This window comes from Punica granatum, chromosome 2 (assembly GCF_007655135.1).
Source record: "Punica granatum isolate Tunisia-2019 chromosome 2, ASM765513v2, whole genome shotgun sequence".
NCBI classification, from domain to species: Eukaryota; Viridiplantae; Streptophyta; class Magnoliopsida; order Myrtales; family Lythraceae; genus Punica; species Punica granatum.
In genome coordinates, this window is record NC_045128.1 from 7,546,542 (window position 1) to 7,563,781 (window position 17,240).

Below are 17,240 nucleotides of genomic sequence, written 5' to 3' on the forward strand. Positions count from 1 at the left end.
AAGGTGCAAAGTTAGAGGAGAATTGAGGGAAACGAAGTAAGGAGAGTCAGGATTTGGGAAACAAACCTCAAAATTGAAGCTGAAACTTGCAATTGCGTAGATAAACAACATGGTTTGGTATGTTCAAGCTGAAATACTTGTGTTGGTTGTGTTTGTTTGTCTTATTTCTATTTGATCTTTGGATTATCTTGCACGTGGGTAATATAGATTGTTTTATGTTGAATTTCACTTAAGCAACTAGAGGAGTTTAAGTTCCTACGATTATCTATGCCTTCTTGAAAGTATATTTATATATATATATATGCAGGCGTATATATAAACATATATATGCATATATCTTGTTCTTTGAGCCAATTGCAAATTATAAAATAATTCCCAATAATGCCAATTCAATTTCTAACTTGGGGAGTGTTCTTGCATAGAATTTTTTCGTAGGATTAACTGAGGTTGCTTACTGTGAAGTTCAAGGGAAGTGTTGGAAGTGGAAATTGTTTTGAGTAGTAAGTTGAATAAGTTGGATTGATAATTCGATATAGTATTTTAGGAGCTGAGTTTTGTCGAGGCAATTGGCTTGCCGTTACTGTGGTGCTGGAGTGTTTTATAGTTATTTTAATAAGCTAAAAATTTGGAGTTGTGTTCATGAGATGATAAGAACACTTGTCATTTGCTTAGAGTTGGTTGTATGAGTTCACTAAGGCAACAAATTGAAGAAGTTAGATGTTTTTGCTTGAGGGTTAATTGGGTATGGAGGCCAACTTTATTGGGTTGCTGTTTAGCTGCTTATTAACAATTGAATATCGAGCCTCTTCGAATTTACTAATTCAAAATGATTATGAGATAATAACATGTTTTAATGAGGAATTGAGGAGTACGGAGAACTGAGTAATGATTGGTGGATAATAAGGAGTAGACAGTGGGATGAACCTGCGTATGGAAGTAATTTTAGCTTTAATAAAAATGGAGAAACAATTAAAGGGACTAGCATGCAATGTCATTATTATGCATATTATCTTATTCTTATGCGGGTGCTTGTGATTAATAGGAACAAGAGAGTTGAATTGATGTATATTTATGCTTTTATTTGGTATATTATCTAACATTTGTGCTTGAATATAAATAGGGGTTGAGGAAACCGAGATTATACAACCAGACAGCTCGACTCATTGAGTTATCGTTTTGAGGGGTCATTGTGAGTACTTTCTTTCATCGTAAAATGATAGTAAATATTTATATGTGTTGTTATAGAAGTGGAGGTGACTAAATGATTGAGGAATATAGTTGATATATGTGTTGAGTATGCTAGTATTATTGTGTGATTATAGCAAAAGGGGCACGAAAGGCTGTTGGACCTGGAAGAATAGCAAAAAGGGGCACAAACGGCCGTTGGACCTGGCGGAATAGAAAAAAGGCCCCCCTTATGAGATATGATGATGAAGATAGGCGTATAATTTACTTGAGATTTGTTTGTTGAGTTAGTTGTATGAATGGATTAGGTTGGTATTAGACTCGATATTGCGATAGAGTATACAGATACATATATATATTTGATTGACTGTGAATTATGAGTGTATTAATTCATTTTACTTTGGAATATCGTACTCACTAAGATGTAATTCACCTTTTGCATATATTTTTCTAGATGAGCTAGGAGCTAGACTAATCACACAGGATATCTTTTTGAACAACGAGGATCAGCGCAGAGGATCTTTTGCAGTAGGGCCACTCCTAGTATAAGTAGTAAGTTCTTGTAGAATGTTATAGTTATGTTACGACCTGAAATTTTTGTTTAGTTGGACTAGTAATATGGCTGTAAAAAAGTACTCCCTTGAGAGTTATATACATATCAGAACCTGCTGAATTGGTTATATGCTTTTGTATAGATTGCTGAATTGGTTAAATGTTTTGGGAGGTGGAAAGCATGTTATAAATGAATGATTTATGTGATAATGGATATCGAGAAAACATAGGGGAAACTCTGCTGAAATTTCGGGTCGTGACAAAAGCCATCTTGCGGCATGATCTGTTAAAAAATTCATATACAGACAAAAGATATAGATAAAAAAAAGTGGTTTTTAACAGAACACTCACCCACTCCAACAAATAACAAGTAGGGGACAAAACTCGCTCATGCTCCATAGCAGAAAGCACAGAGTGCGCTCTCAAATCACAAAACAACAGTGCATAAGCATTAAAGGAACACAACCACCGCATTGATAATAGCAAAAGTACCACAACCTAGACCCAAGAAGAATTAGGGACCACAAGCACAACTCCTTTATTCATTTTAGCAATAAAAGCTGAAAATGAACATGGATACTTCACTAACCTTGAAGCACAAACAAAGTGTCATATAACATATATCTTCATTTAAAAAGAAGCTCTAGATGGGAGACTAAAGTTTACACACGTTTATATATATGAAGTTTTTGCTTTAGCTTCTCGTCCCGCTTGCGCTTTCTTAGGTTCATTGACTACCAAATATACTTGTTGCGAGACATTGAGCACTAATGGCACTTGTGTTCCGTATGGCAAGTCATGTGCTAACAAATCAACATTTATTTTCTTTGATGGTGTCCATCAGACGGAAAAATTTAATCAGATCCTTGCCGATGTAGCATTCAATGCCAAGTACCCTCAAGTCGTTTCTCCTTACATTTTTGAGCAACTCATGGGGCTATGTGTACATCATCGGAAAGTCGAAATTTCAGCAGAGTTTCACCTATATTTCCCTCGATATCCCATTATCACATAAACTATTCACATAAAAAAACCGGTTTTCCATAAGTTTTCCAAAATATATAACCTATCTAGCAAGCTCTCACATATATACATACATTCCAAAAGAGTCACATCGCTAAAACAACTAACCAAAAGTTTCAAGTCGTAATATATTCAGTACATTCTATACAAAAATAGTATTGATCAACTAGCTAAGGTCTAACTGCAAAAATCCTTACGCTGATCCCCGATATCCAAAAAGTTTTCATGTGCTACTAGTCTAGCTCTTAGCTCATCCGAAAAATATATGCAGGGTGTGAGCTGTATTTCAGTGAACACTATATTTCAAAGTAAAATGAATTATTTTTAAATAATAAATATATTTTTAAACGACCAAGTATTCATATAGATAATATTAGCATATCCAAGTCCGTCATTTAATTCACTAACACAACATATTATACAATACATATTAGTAAATTCATTCTTAAACAATCAATTATCTTTATAACCATATAATAATATTAAAATTAACCATTAACTCAACACTACTTAACACTCATATACTGACTAGACCAAGCTCGAGTAATAAGACGGCTTTCACAGAATAACTTCAGACAATCTCAACAATCATCACATCTCCAACAATCATACCAGATAAACAATATACAACACAACCAATCAATATAGCCATAGGGTTGCATTTCATCACAATAGAGTTGTGTCGGTATCGTGACCCTGCACATCTCAAAAAATTATTCACATATCCTCATAAACATATCTCATAAGCGAGGCCGCTTATTAACCTCTGGCGGTAAGAGTTGACATTAATTTATATTCCGCCGCGTCTAGCTGTTGATCGGGCCCCTTTTTATATTCCATCGGGTCCAGCGGTCGATCAGGCCCCTATTTCTATTCCACAGGTCTGGCTCTTTTATAATCCGCCGGGTCCAGCAGTCCCATGGCTATAGTCAAGCAATAGCAGTATACATAAGCACATACCAAATCACATTACAATGTTATCGCATAATCATCACATATCGCATACACAATCACACTGCATATTTCAAGTCAAAATGAAACATAACAGGGCAATATCTCTCAAATATTTTCACACAGCCTAGCAAAACCCATTTCTTTATCTCTAACTATCATCATATTCTTCTTAAATAATTTATATAACTATAATGCATCATTTCACAGGGAAATAAAGTACTCACAGAACTCCCGAGATATAGTCCTTCGAATCGAGCCTCCCGAATGCCAGTATGCAGTTTCCTTAGTCCCTAGTAAAAGTAACATAACGAGAAACCCAAATTGACAAACATATCGTAACCTCGTATCATTCAATACACATCTTTTACCAATAATTCTTTCCCCCAAATAATTAAATCATAAGCAGAATCTTTGGTCTTTCGCATGAATAAATTATTAACAAAATTGCCTTAAGATATAAGTATTCGAACCTTGTACCCACTAAAGATTTCTAATAAGAAATTTAAACCCAATTCCAACATGTGCAAACCAAACAACCATTATATTCCTTCTCACAGGATCTATAGAGCAGCCTCATATAAACTGTTGTAATAATGAAACTTGATTCCAAGATCCATAGCAAAATGATCCCTACAGTGAAAAGAACCTCAAAGCAATCAAAAATAAGAAAATCAATGGTTTTTCATGCTCCTTAAAATAATGGCAACCAAATCTCCTAATGTCGGCTCCTATCTACTGACAAACAGGACAATTTAATAACTCCTGAACAATCATGAGAGGACGCCATCACATATGCACAATTCACAAATAAAGTAATACAATAACAAGCAATACAATCAAAACAACAAAACCAACCTATCACTGCGCAAGATCACTGAGAAAATCGATAGTTAAAGTAAAACCCTTATAATTGGAACTTCTGCACAGATATGGCCCATTTGCATTGATGCAAACCTTACAAGGCGAGTGTTCATGAATTTTCATTCTAGAAGCTGGACGATTTCTCATCGTCAGAAAAAAAAAAAATGTTCTTGGTTAATTATGTGCAGAAATCTTACAAGTAACTGTCAGAGTGTCCAAAGAATTAAATATGAAAATGTACATAAATTGAGTTGCTAATCACTAGCAGAAAGATTTTGGCGAGATTAGTACTAGCCTGCTTACTAAATTTTCACCTCAATTAGCCATCAATCCACAACTCCAAATTAACCCATTTCTCTAATTTCCCAAATTCAATAACTTAGCTAGCTCAATCACTCCCAAGGAACAATAAGAACAACACAATTGAATGAAAGAAGGTGGAAGAAAAGAATCAAGTATCAACCTAAACATGCCTATACTTGGCTCCAACTTGAACTCTAGCATAATTCCCTAGTTCTTCACTCCCAATTCTTAATCCCACGAACCAAATACTCTTACTTTCACAAGAGCACAATCAGATAAATTAAGCTTTAGCAAGAAAGATCAACAATATCAATTCTTCCTAACTTAATTTTCCAATGATTAAGAAAATTCGTGGCCCCGAGCCGTGTTACCAAGCTATCTAATTCAATAAACTAACTCGATGCCACCAAGGTAATAGGAATACAATCAAATGAAATCTTAAATAATCAAAATCACCATCTAGAAGCTAGTCGAGAGCAACCAACCTCTTCCTAGTGGATTCCGATTTCCCTATCTCAATCTAACATCAATCTTCCCTGTCTCGTTCATCTCTTTGTTCGGTTTCTCCACCCCTGGCCTTCTCCTTTCCCATCCCCTCCTCTTTCATTCCTCTTCCTCTTCATCGAGCTTCAGCTCACGCTCAAGCTATGCACCCACTCGCTCTCTTCCTCTCTTTGTTGTTTAATCCCAAACCGAGCTCTCTCTCTCTCTCTCTCTCTGATGCGGTAGAAGATGTGGCAAATCGGTACCTTGAGAAAAATAGGTTTTGACGACCCTCTCTCGAGGGAAACGATTTTCGGAGCACAACTCACTACCTTTGGTTGTGAAAAGACAAGATTTAGACCGAATTCCATCGTTTAAGGTCTCAAATGTGTATTTTTATTTTTATTTAGGTATTTTTTCAATTTTAGGAAAAGTTTATATCTTTCGTGTAATTTATGAGTTTTAATTCCTATTTAAGCTTTATAAAATCCTAGAGTTGAACGTTTTGTCTTTTGATCGATTAATAAAAATTGGAACTTTCGTGCTCTTTGCCCATCAAGTTGGATGCCAACTTCCTAAGAATTCGAAAAATCAATAGGGATTGAAGATCGTAATTTCGATATTCTGCGAAATCAATGGGTCTGTGACAGATTTTTTGTATGTACGCTACGTCATTCTCTCTCTCTCTTCTTCGACTCCCCAGCCAAAAACAGAGGAAAGGAAGAAAAGAAAGAAACAAATGAAATGGAGATATGGCGGTGGAAAAGGGGAAAAGATTGTGGGGGCTACGTGGAGCCCATGCTCCCCTTTCATTTTTTATTTATTTATTTAAGCTACAGCAACATGTGTATAATAAATGTATATATATATATATATAAGTATGTAAGTGTACGTGAATATATGCTATTTGAAATAAAAGAAATATCAGGTCTCACATTTTCGAAAACCTAGAGAGCCTACTTTGCTAGATCGTGTCCCGAGGAACAGTCCCAAACTCGAAAAATAAGAAGATTCATGTGCCTGATAGAGGCACTTGACTGCCTGATGTATGCAAATTTAGCTAATAAGGGACATTTTACTTTCGATATATACATCTAGGTCAAAGCCAAAAAAAACAAAAACAAAATAAAATAATAACTCCTGCGAGAGTAATCTATGTAAGCAGTATGTATCTCATTAGTGAACTATGACAGAAATGAAAGTTGGGCAAGTTTCAGCAGTTGTAGAATTTCATGTAATTCTATAGAGCTAGAAAAGGTTTATATCATGAAAATCAAATATATGAAAAGGCGAGGGACATTTTACCGGTTATTAAACCAATCTAATTCCATAGATAGGCTATACAGACTAATAAAGTAAGGACTTGGTGTTGCCCTCCTGTTACTCACGTCCCGGAAAGACCAATATTTCCATTAATTTTATTCCGCTAAAAACTCATTAGAAATTATTTGGGGATTAATTATCAGTTTAATAATACTTTTTCCACTCTCGAGTGAGTTTTACTATAGATATAAATAAACGGGAAGAAGAGAAGAAGATGAAATTTGAGGACCTAATCCGGGAAGAAACTAGAATTTCCTCTGAGTTGGGAAACTACATATATAATGCATCATATATGCTTCTTTGGTGAGGGCAAAATAATGACTCAACATCTTTATTACAGGTGCAACACCTTAAGAATAAGTACATGAAAATTGACCTAATGAATGAATGAAAGTCAATTTTTTACTTATTCATGCGTCCAAACTCTCCCATATTTACATGAATGAGTCATTTTTTGACTTATTAAAACTCTTCATTAATTATTAAAGTTTTACATTCAAACACCACCTACCCGGACTGATCCTTGGGACACGATCAAGCAGTCCCAAGGACAAGATCTTTGCTCGATCATGTCCCAAGGATTAGTCCCTCTATGTTAAATTACGGGAAATGTGAAGAATACAAGAAAAATTTAATTATGGAATCATTTTACACGATTTTATTGTGTTTGGTAAATATATTAGATTACATGAAATATGAGTGACAATATAATATATGGTTTATTTTTATAGAGATAAAATGAGAAACTCACGGTCTTTATATGAGAATATCAAGTGTTTCGACTGTAAAAATTTTCGCAACTACACCCATAAAACCTAACCGGAGAAAATGATTTCCTAACCACACTCGTAAAGACTTTACGTTCAAAGGACGTAAAATAAGTGGTAATTTTTGGATTTTTCCGGCAATATCCGGAGAATACATACCTGGCATATATATTTGGATAGGGGGATTTGGGGTTCTTTCGATTCCGACTGTGACGGCCTCAATTGCGTCATCGAGGGGGATTGGTCATCTCCAGCCTAGGGTGTCGAGAAGACCTATTGCTGACCATAAAGTAATAGTCGCAAGTACCCTTACTTTTTATCTTTACATTATTTTTTAGGGTCAGGTAGTAAATATCCATTCACTCGCGCTGTGGCGGTGGTTTTTTTGGTCGTACCATCACGAACAACTTACAAAAGAACAATTTTGTGGCAAAATTACAATAATGTAATACAATCGAATCCTCAAGCTAATGATTGACTCTCTTTTAGATACTTGAAATTCTAATTACTTAAAAGGAACGTGAAATTCCAAATTAACCTATAGCCTAAAGTGAAAAAAAGAATCAATTCCATCGAATTTTGTGATGGCGAGGGCCAATTGATGATTTTATCATAATGTACAATTTCTATAAGCATATATAGAAAGGTTTCATTAATGAAATGGTACAAAGAAACAAAGCTGTGTAGAGCACTCGATAGATTTCCCAGACAAAGTGGCTTCTAATTTGCCAGCTTCTTGTTAATTTGATGGATTGGAAGGTAAAACGATTTAAACGGTTACAACTCCAATTCGAGAAAGTAATAATGCCATAGTTTTCGGTTTGTGTAGTATAACCAACGGAGTGAAGATCTCTACTACTTCTGGTGGAGCAAGGCCGAGCCAAACAATATCTAAATAGAAATATAATATATATCATTAAAAGCATATAAATTAATCTTTTCATAATTTATTTCGAAAGAACTATAACAAAAGAATTTCTTTCATATTTTATTGATAACATAATTTTAACAAATTACAACATAATTTTCATAAATTTCTTTCATATTATAACAAATTATAACATAACTTTCATAATTTTTTCATAATATAAAAGATTTCTTTAATTTTCATAAATTATAAAAAATAGTTGAAGATCTAAATTAAAACAAAAATTTATAACAATACATGAAAATATATGAAGTTGTAGAGTGAAATGTAATTAAAATGAAAAATATACCTGCTATTGTGTTCTCTGCTGTCCTCTACTGACTGCATCTGTATTATGGAGAGAGGCCGATCGGATCGGGTCAAGGGATTTTGACCTGATACCGACAGCATACCGAGGGAACCAGTCCCTTTGTGCTGCCATTTTCTTTTCTTTTCTTTGGTTATGTACCAAGGGAATACCAATGCCGGCTCCCCTCGGTACAGTATCGATGGCATCTTTCGTCGGTACCACCATATATCTCGGGATTGATGGCATACCGATGGCATACCAACGAAATTTTACCGAGAGAATCGTCCCCTCAGTAAAATTCCGTCGATACGAGCACGAATTTTTGTAGTGCCAGTTCTCCCATTCATAAAGGGATCTTCCGCAACATAAACACAAAATCCACTCTACCCTTGTCAACACTAATTTCATATCGATGATGACGACTTGTTTATTGAGATAGAGACGGGCGAGAAGATGTGAAAAGACACGTCTAATGTCAGATACGGGAATTGGATCTATTATCCTCAGTAACATGAATCCCTAGCTAAACTAGATTTAATCATTTCGCCCTTATATCTCTCCCCTTATCTATCTAATTTTTTGATGTCATTCCACATATCAAACACGTTTTGTTCATTCAGGTCTCCTTAGCCATTTACTAAACAAGATTTTTATCCTTCACAAAAGAGATACCCTTGGCTTTGCCCTGTACCGCTGCCATTCACCTACACATTCCAAACCGAGGGATCCTCGTGGGAATAAGTGAAAACATATCAAAATTCTTCTATATTTGATGCTGATCCCGAAATGCACCTCACAGGCGCGAATATTTAAGGCTCATCAGCAAACTTATATAACATTGAGATTTAAATTTGTACTTGGCCTTTAATGAAACAACTCTTTCGATTGGAACTCTGTTAGTTAGATGGATAACTGCAACTGAATAATTGCACTAACAGATGGGATAATTTCTTTTTCTCTTTTTTCTTTTTTTTTCTTTTTTTTATCTCTCTCTTTTTCATATACAACCAAGGCGCATGGGCCTCGAGAGGATAGAGGAAGGGAATATGGCAAATTAAAAGGGCACATATAGCAGCACTGATGAAATACGAATGCAGGCGCTCTTTACCTCAAGTCTAAAGCAAATACCTCTACAACGGAGCCCCCCTTTCTCAAGGTAGAATATTTTTTTTTCTTTTTGTTATAAGGGAGACCTATGTGCTTAATACAAAAAAATTAAATTAAAATTATAGTAGCATTAGTAATCCCACCACGCGAATTAAGTTTGAAATATCTAGATTACCAGATGAGGAACTGTGCCACTGCCTATACCCTTTCTTTTTCAACGTATAAGTTGATTTTAAGAATTTATGTTGTAATCAAAAAGGGTGTAGCACAATGGTGTAGTTCTCGCTTGATAATCAAGAGGTTCCACATTCAATACTTAGTGGGACTACCAAGTTACCTTATAGTTCCACTTTTTACTCCGCATTCGACCAATATATTCCTCCACTGCAGAAGGCGCAAGGCAAACGACTCAAAGAAGCAAATTATGCATCGGCTGGTTCGGGGATTTTAGAGACCACATCCCAATTACAGGTTATATTCAACAGTGAGAGATTCAAAATAGTTTTATGAATGTGTTGGGATATGTTATCCCACACGGAACATTTAAGGAATAAACCACAAACTTATATGAAACTTGGGTTCAACAACTTATCAACTTAAACTTTTGAGTTACAGATGGGCTCAAGTCTATATAAACTAAGAGGGAATTTTACATGGTATAAGAGCGGGGGCAACCAAAATTGCGCCTCATGTTACTCAAGCCCAAGAGTGGCCCGGTCCAGTTCCGAGGTAGCTAAAGGTGCACATCTAATTATGAACCTAAGTGTGGAGATCAAGGCTAAGAAACCACAAGCTTATATGAGAAGTTTAGGATTTTGGATTGCAGATTGGCTCAAGTCTGTGTAAGGCAAGTGAGAATTTTACGCAATGGAAACCCAAACAATTGTTTATGATATATCAATCTTGATAATGTGTTCTTTGGCATACTTTCGTTGAAAAAGAGATTAATTTTTGGACCCTGCTGAAACAGGGTCAGAGGACATGGCTGGCCAAGCTGCTATTGCACCACGATGAAGTGGTAGCATGCATCAATATGCTCATCGATAATAACGAATCGGCATCCACCTACCTGAATAAATGCATTTACACAGTTGCAATTGGCAGTAACGACAACATCAACAAATACTACAAGCCCCCGTGGAAGACACCATCAAGCAGCTCTTCACTCACAATCAATTTGCCGACCTTCTCCTCAAGGATTTAAAGGCAGACCTCCAGGTATGCAACATATAGTAGGTGTGACACGTTCCCTTGCCTTGTTGTTTGCTGAACTCCCCGCCCAATCATATTTATGGTCACAACTTAGACCTGATGTGATCTGTGTGAATGGGATGACACAATGACACAATATGCAAGAGTCGATAGTACGTACACCGGTTTAATTAGGATATAACTGGTGTTCTGGCTCAGGCCGAACTGAACTTCGAGCTTTGATTTATCTTAGTTTGGTAATAGCTGAGCAGGTTCTCTTTGGTGTGCTCCCAGCTTCTATACCCTTATCGAGCCAGGAAAGTAGCAGTTATGGGACTGTTCGGTGTAGGATGTACCCAGCAAATTGTGAAGAAATTCGTAGGGAAGCCATACTCGCAGAAGGTTAGAAATGATGTACGTCCAATTATTCAATGACTGGCTCCCACCGATGGTGAAGGAGTTGAACCAAAACTAAGCAAATCGAGATCTACCCTCCTGAATGCTTCTTCAGTATATGAAACTCTTTACAAGAAAGGTAAGCAACGCTTTGGTCTAAAAGGAAACTCTCATAGGCCTGGAAAGAGATAGCATGACGAATTTAAACACATCTATATGAGGTTTTTGCTTTAACTTCTCGTCTTCTACTTCCGCAGGATCACTGAATAATGAAGATAGTTGTTGCAAGACGTTGAGAACCATTGGCACTTGTGTTCCGTTGGTAGTCCATGTGCGAACAGATCAACATTGCTGTATATTGAATTGATTACATCCGACGGAAATATCAAATCAGATACTTGGCAATTGGCAGTCTAGATTTCGATGCCAATTTCTCCTTACACTTTCAAACAGCTGATGGCTCTATGAGTATGCGGGGGAAAGATTTTCGAAACCAGAGAGCCTACTTTGCTTGATCATGTCTGAAGGATCAAGCTCAAGCTATGAAGATAATGTGATTTGTGGGTCCGATGGAGGTGATTGATGATATATACAAATTTAGCCAGGGGACACTTTATTTCGACATCTATATCTAAGTTGAAGCCTAAAAAATGACTAATCTATGTGAGAAGTATGTATTTCATTGGTAAACTATGATTGAAATGAAAGTTGGGGCAAAATTTAGAATTTATGGAATTTCATGTCATCTGTAGAGCAGAAAAGTATGTATTGGATTCAGAAGAAAATTAAATATAACGAGAAAGCGAGAGCAGAGACATTGAGACATGGTTAATTTCATGGCATCGTTTAGTAAATGTGAACCATCCTTATATCCCCTAATGCAAGAAAGGAACGCCCTTTCTTTAGACTAGACAAGTGACGACATGAGGATTCTAACCGGAAATAAATCTTACAGTTTGCATCGTATACATCGAACGACTTCTCGTGTAAATTGATTGTTAATACCAAATTTGGACACTGCCGAGGAGTACAAGGATTTGAGTTGTTGTAAATGTTCCACTTTTTACTCATTCTCAGTCCGCTCAAATCTTCAATTTGCACGCCTATGGAATAGTAGTGAACCTTCTCTGCGTATCCATCTGTCTCGTCTATATCCACTCCGTGAATTAAGCTTTGTCTTCCCTCGTCTCTCCACCATATATACAGTTCCCTTCATCTCACGGATTTCAATTCATACTACCCGCTAGCTTAATTATCTTAGTCAGATGGCTGCCTTCAACCAAAAGCAAACCCTTGTCCTTTCATTCTTCTTCTTGATCCCAATGTTATGGAAGTACGCCCGTGGAGCCTCAAAGGCGCCATGTTACTTCATCTTCGGGGACTCCCTGTCAGATTCCGGAAACAACAATGCCCTCTTCACGTTCTCGAAAGCAGATTTCCCACCGTATGGGGTAGACTTCCCCTTGGGGGCGACGGGAAGGTTCACAAACGGCCGCACTATGATGGACTTTCTAAGTATGCTTTAGGATTTATGTGCTTATATGCCTTATATTCACGAATCTCAATCATATTCATCACAATGCATTAAGCATGAAAAAGATAGGTCGGTTTAATTAAGTTAAATCAAGACAGCACATTTTCGAAACTGTTATTTTGCCTCAAGTCGATCTTTAGATGTATCAACAACTTACGTGTTTTCGATGGATGCAATCATTGCATGTTAAGCAAAATGGAATTGTCTATTTTACATGTTTGACCAATTTATTCCATACATATTTGGCAGCTGAACTTATGGGGTTTGACCAATATATTCCGCCATATCATAAGGCGGAGGGCAGCAGATACTCAATGGAGTAAACTACGCATCAGGTGGATCGGGGATTCTGAAGACCACCACTGAAATACAGGTCATTATACCTATATATATATATATTCATATAATTGTTTATATTTATATATATTTATATAATTATTTTATTTATTAATCTTCCAAAGACCATGAGGTTCTATATTCAATTCTCGCCGTGTGACTACTTGCGCTTATTTATAGCTTTCAATTTTCTGATACTATACCTATTAGCCTCCCTTGTAATAAAGAAAGTAATTCCGATATTTTTGTTAATGGATACATGAAAAGTGGTAATACAAATAAAAAAAAGTGGTAATAAAAGACACAATCTTATGTAAGTTTTGCTGGTCGGGTTTTTGTGGACTGAGAAATTAATTTGCACGATGTGTCGAAACAGGTAGGGAGAGTATGGCTAGCTAGGCAGCTACTGCGCCACTCCGAGGTAGTAGCACGCATCAATTTGCTCATGGGCAAGAACGAATCGGCATCTCAGCACCTAAGCAAATGCATCTACACGGTTGCAATGGGCAGCAATGACTACATCAACAATTACTACGCTCCTGCAGAAAATCCGATCAGTCAGCTCTACACTCCTGACCGGTTCGCCGACCTACTCATCCGGGAATTGAAGACAAACCTCAAGGTATGCATTTTTATTTTATTACCGATTTCAATGGAAATGGATTCCCGTTATAATTTTCATCTTCTTCTTTGGTTGCTTATTATGCCACAGCGTCTACACTCCTATGGAGCCAGGAAGATAGTTGTAATAGGACTTACTGGTGTCGGGTGTTGCCCGCACGTCGCAAAGAAATTCGGAGGAAAGCCATGCTCCGAGAAAGTGAACAGCGAAGTCCAATTATTCAACGATAAGCTCACACCACTGGTGAACAAGTTGAATCAGAAACTAACCGATGCTAAATTCACCTTCCTGAACGCTACTTCAGTGTTTAACACTCTTTTGCAGCAGGGTAACTTACGAAACATACACACTAAATGTCCCTATAGATATTGTTTACCCTTTAATATACTGATCTAAATTTCATCATTATCTTTATTACATCCTCGAATGCATCAGACAAAGGGCTTAGACATCTATCAGTTGTTTTCCTTTAACTTTTCTTCCGAATTTGTCAGGTTCACAAAACTCCACCGGTTCTTGTTGTAAGATGCAGAGGAGTACGGGCACGTGTGTTCCATATCACACTCCATGTGCAAACAGATCAGAATACGTATTCTTTGACGGGTTCCATCCGACAGAGTCTTCGAATAAGATACTTGCAGATCTGGCGTATAACGCCAAATCCCCACAAGTTATTTCTCCTTACACATTCGAACAGCTCTTGGCGCTCTGAGTTCTCATAGGAAAAGTTTGGAAAAAAGAATATTCGTATCTCTCAGCCTTATAAAATGAGTTTGCTCGATCATGTCCTAAGGATCAACCTCAAGCTCGCTAAGAATAATAGAATATCTATCAGCTGCCTGATGTAGGAGACTGATCGTGTTTTCATCATACGCTATTAAGTCTGCAATCTGGATACTAACAGTAGAACCTTCTCTTTTTTTCGGTTGTTAGAATATGTAACGTAAGGGTAGATCTATATAGGCTGCTTTTTCTTTATTGATGCAGTAGTAATCGCAATTCCTTATTTTTCGGTTACAAAAGAGGCGATATCGATCCAATTTTATTATAATATTCCATCTTTTTGGTGAAAATTATAATGTCATGGCAGCGCTTGTTTCTATGTTTTTGGCATTCTGTATATTCATCAATTGTATCGCCAGATTAGTTTTTTCTTTCAATAGGAAAGGAGACAAGGTTCCCAAAAAAAAAAAAAGAATACCGAGCCACATAGAGCCGAGGTATGGAGGCCCAATAGTATCACCACGCGATCTTGACTACAATGTAAAAAAAAAAGAAAATTACATAGAATTATTTTACAGGTATATATATGGACTTTTTGAATGTTAATTTTCTTTTTGTTGTAACAACATGCCTAAACGAGATTAGAACAACGATAAATCAAAAAAGAAACAATACAAAATATACGTGGTAAAACCCTTAAGGCGAGGGAAACATACATGGATAGAGCATGAGTATCTACTAGATCGAAAACAAGAGGTTACAACAGATATCACACTCGTGTTTCCAAGCCCCTTAGAAGAGCCACTCAATTGATCTCAATTCTCACAAAACTCTAACTCTATAGACCCTAGAGCTTCAAGAGAATAACCCACGAACAACTCAAAAAGATTACATGTGATTTACCCAACGTAAATTGTCTTCTAATGCTTTTCCCCTATTTATAGATTAGAAGACCCATATTAGTACTAGATAAATATAATAAATATCTCAAAGAATATATCCTAGAATATTCATCTCTAAAGATATATCAAGACCATCTAGAAAGATATCGAGTTATAACGAAATCGCATCAAAACGGAAACCAAATCTCGCACGCCAAAATTTCGCTCGATGACCAATGCTGTAGCACCCTGTTCTGTGCTGAGGCACTCCAGCATCCTGTTATGTGCTGCAGCACTAACAGAGTGCTCAACTTCTGTACTCGAACAGTGCTGCAGCATCCCTATCTGTGTTGCGACATCAACTGCTGAATACTCCTTATCTTCGATTGACCTTTTGTCCTCCTTTCCAGGTCTTCAAGTCTTCGGGTCTTTCGGATCTTTCAGGCTTGATGCGAGACAGCTCTAACAAATCTCCACCTTGGCTCGCATCGAGCTGAACCACGATCTAGCTTCTCATATTTGACTGCTACATCACAGTCCTCACGGGCTCCGCCTTTACGAGATCCACCTACAATTTTGCATGTGCCGCTCAAGTCCAATCCATCCATGGCCTTTTCGGATGTATCGGGCTTCGTTGGAATTTCTAGAGAAATTTCACTGACCAAGAGACAAGTTGACTTTGACACAACTTCAGCATTCTCCAAAACCACTTGTTCTCTAAGCCCATTTTCTTCAGCGGTTTTGATTGCTTCCCTCGCTCGTCTTTTGCTCGCGAGCTACTCCATAGAGAAAGTTGCCTCCCCTCAAATCTTCCCATCTGAACATCCTCTATCACCATAGCTTGAGATTAAGGTATTCTCGAGTTTTCAAACTCCACCTTCTTCGAAGATGTTGCCTTCGCATAAGGCTCCACCTTCACTTGAGATGCGCTCTTACACAGCTTGGTCAAGTCAGTTACATCAAGAACGACATATCTCTTCACGAGGGATTTCGAGGACTTACTAACCATCGTGCACTCCTTGGACTGGTTCATCCTTCCGTGCCCGAGAACATCCAAGTGTTTTTCTTCAAGAGTCCACTCGATTTCTAACATAGATTCGGTTTTATCCTGCAAGGCAAACAGTCCTTCCAGCAGCACCCCTATCATCAATACAAGAGCATCTAACGAGACTTTCATGACTCCATCTTGGATACCATAAAGACTCCATAACAAGATCAAGTTTCTCCTTATACCCGAGACATGCCTAACATCTAACAATGTTACCTCACTACCATCATACATCTCAATTCTAACTTTACTAATCCCGACAATATCACATGTCTAACCAATCATAGGAATTCTATCGTCCTCTGTAGATCGATATATTTACAAATATGGTAAGAGTTACCCTAATTGAGAACCCATGGTGTGCCTGACCGATCCGATGCAATGAGGGTCTCATGTAAGTTTTGCTGGGCGGTTTTTCCCGGACTGAGAAATTAACTCGCTCGATGTGTCGAAAGAGGTAGGGAGAGTATGGCTAGCTAGGCAGCTACTACGCCACTCCGAGGTAGTAGCACGCATCAATTTGCTCATGGGCAAGAACGAATCGGCATCTCAGCACCTAAGCAAATGCATTTACACGGTTGCTATGGGCAGCAATGACTACATCAACAATTACTACGCGCCTGCAGAAAATCTGGTCAGCCAGCTCTACACTCCTGACCGGTTCGCCGACCTACTCATCCGGGAATTGAAGACAAACCTCAAGATATGCATTTTTATTTTATTACCGATTTCAA

General features: G+C 37.3%; 1 protein-coding gene and 1 long non-coding RNA gene across 2 annotated transcripts; one reads left to right on the forward strand and one right to left on the reverse strand.

The window, feature by feature from the left end:
* Positions 1 to 3,298: 3,298 nt before the first annotated feature.
* On the reverse strand, positions 3,299 to 5,548 carry LOC116197677. Its single transcript, XR_004155080.1, has 3 exons — positions 5,364 to 5,548; positions 3,939 to 4,004; positions 3,299 to 3,683 (listed from the first exon to the last, which is right to left on the reverse strand). It is a non-coding gene; the product is annotated as an uncharacterized LOC116197677 (long non-coding RNA).
* A 7,046-nt stretch (positions 5,549 to 12,594) lies between these two features.
* Positions 12,595 to 14,954, forward strand: LOC116197675 (GDSL esterase/lipase At1g29660-like). Its single transcript, XM_031527871.1, has 5 exons — positions 12,595 to 12,877; positions 13,146 to 13,269; positions 13,609 to 13,854; positions 13,945 to 14,182; positions 14,349 to 14,954. Exons 3-5 carry the CDS (start codon positions 13,678 to 13,680, stop codon positions 14,564 to 14,566), a joined length of 633 nt encoding a protein of 210 aa, XP_031383731.1. The 5' UTR covers positions 12,595 to 12,877; positions 13,146 to 13,269; positions 13,609 to 13,677; the 3' UTR covers positions 14,567 to 14,954.
* The last annotated feature ends 2,286 nt before the right edge of the window (positions 14,955 to 17,240 follow it).

Coding starts and splice junctions, on each gene's coding strand:
- LOC116197675 (XM_031527871.1), top strand. CDS start 13,678: ATGGGCAAGAACGAATCGGCATCTCAGCACCTAAGCAAATGCATCTAC. Junction 13,855..13,944: donor AATTGAAGACAAACCTCAAG/GTATGCATTTTT, acceptor ATTATGCCACAG/CGTCTACACTCCTATGGAGC. Junction 14,183..14,348: donor TAACACTCTTTTGCAGCAGG/GTAACTTACGAA, acceptor CGAATTTGTCAG/GTTCACAAAACTCCACCGGT.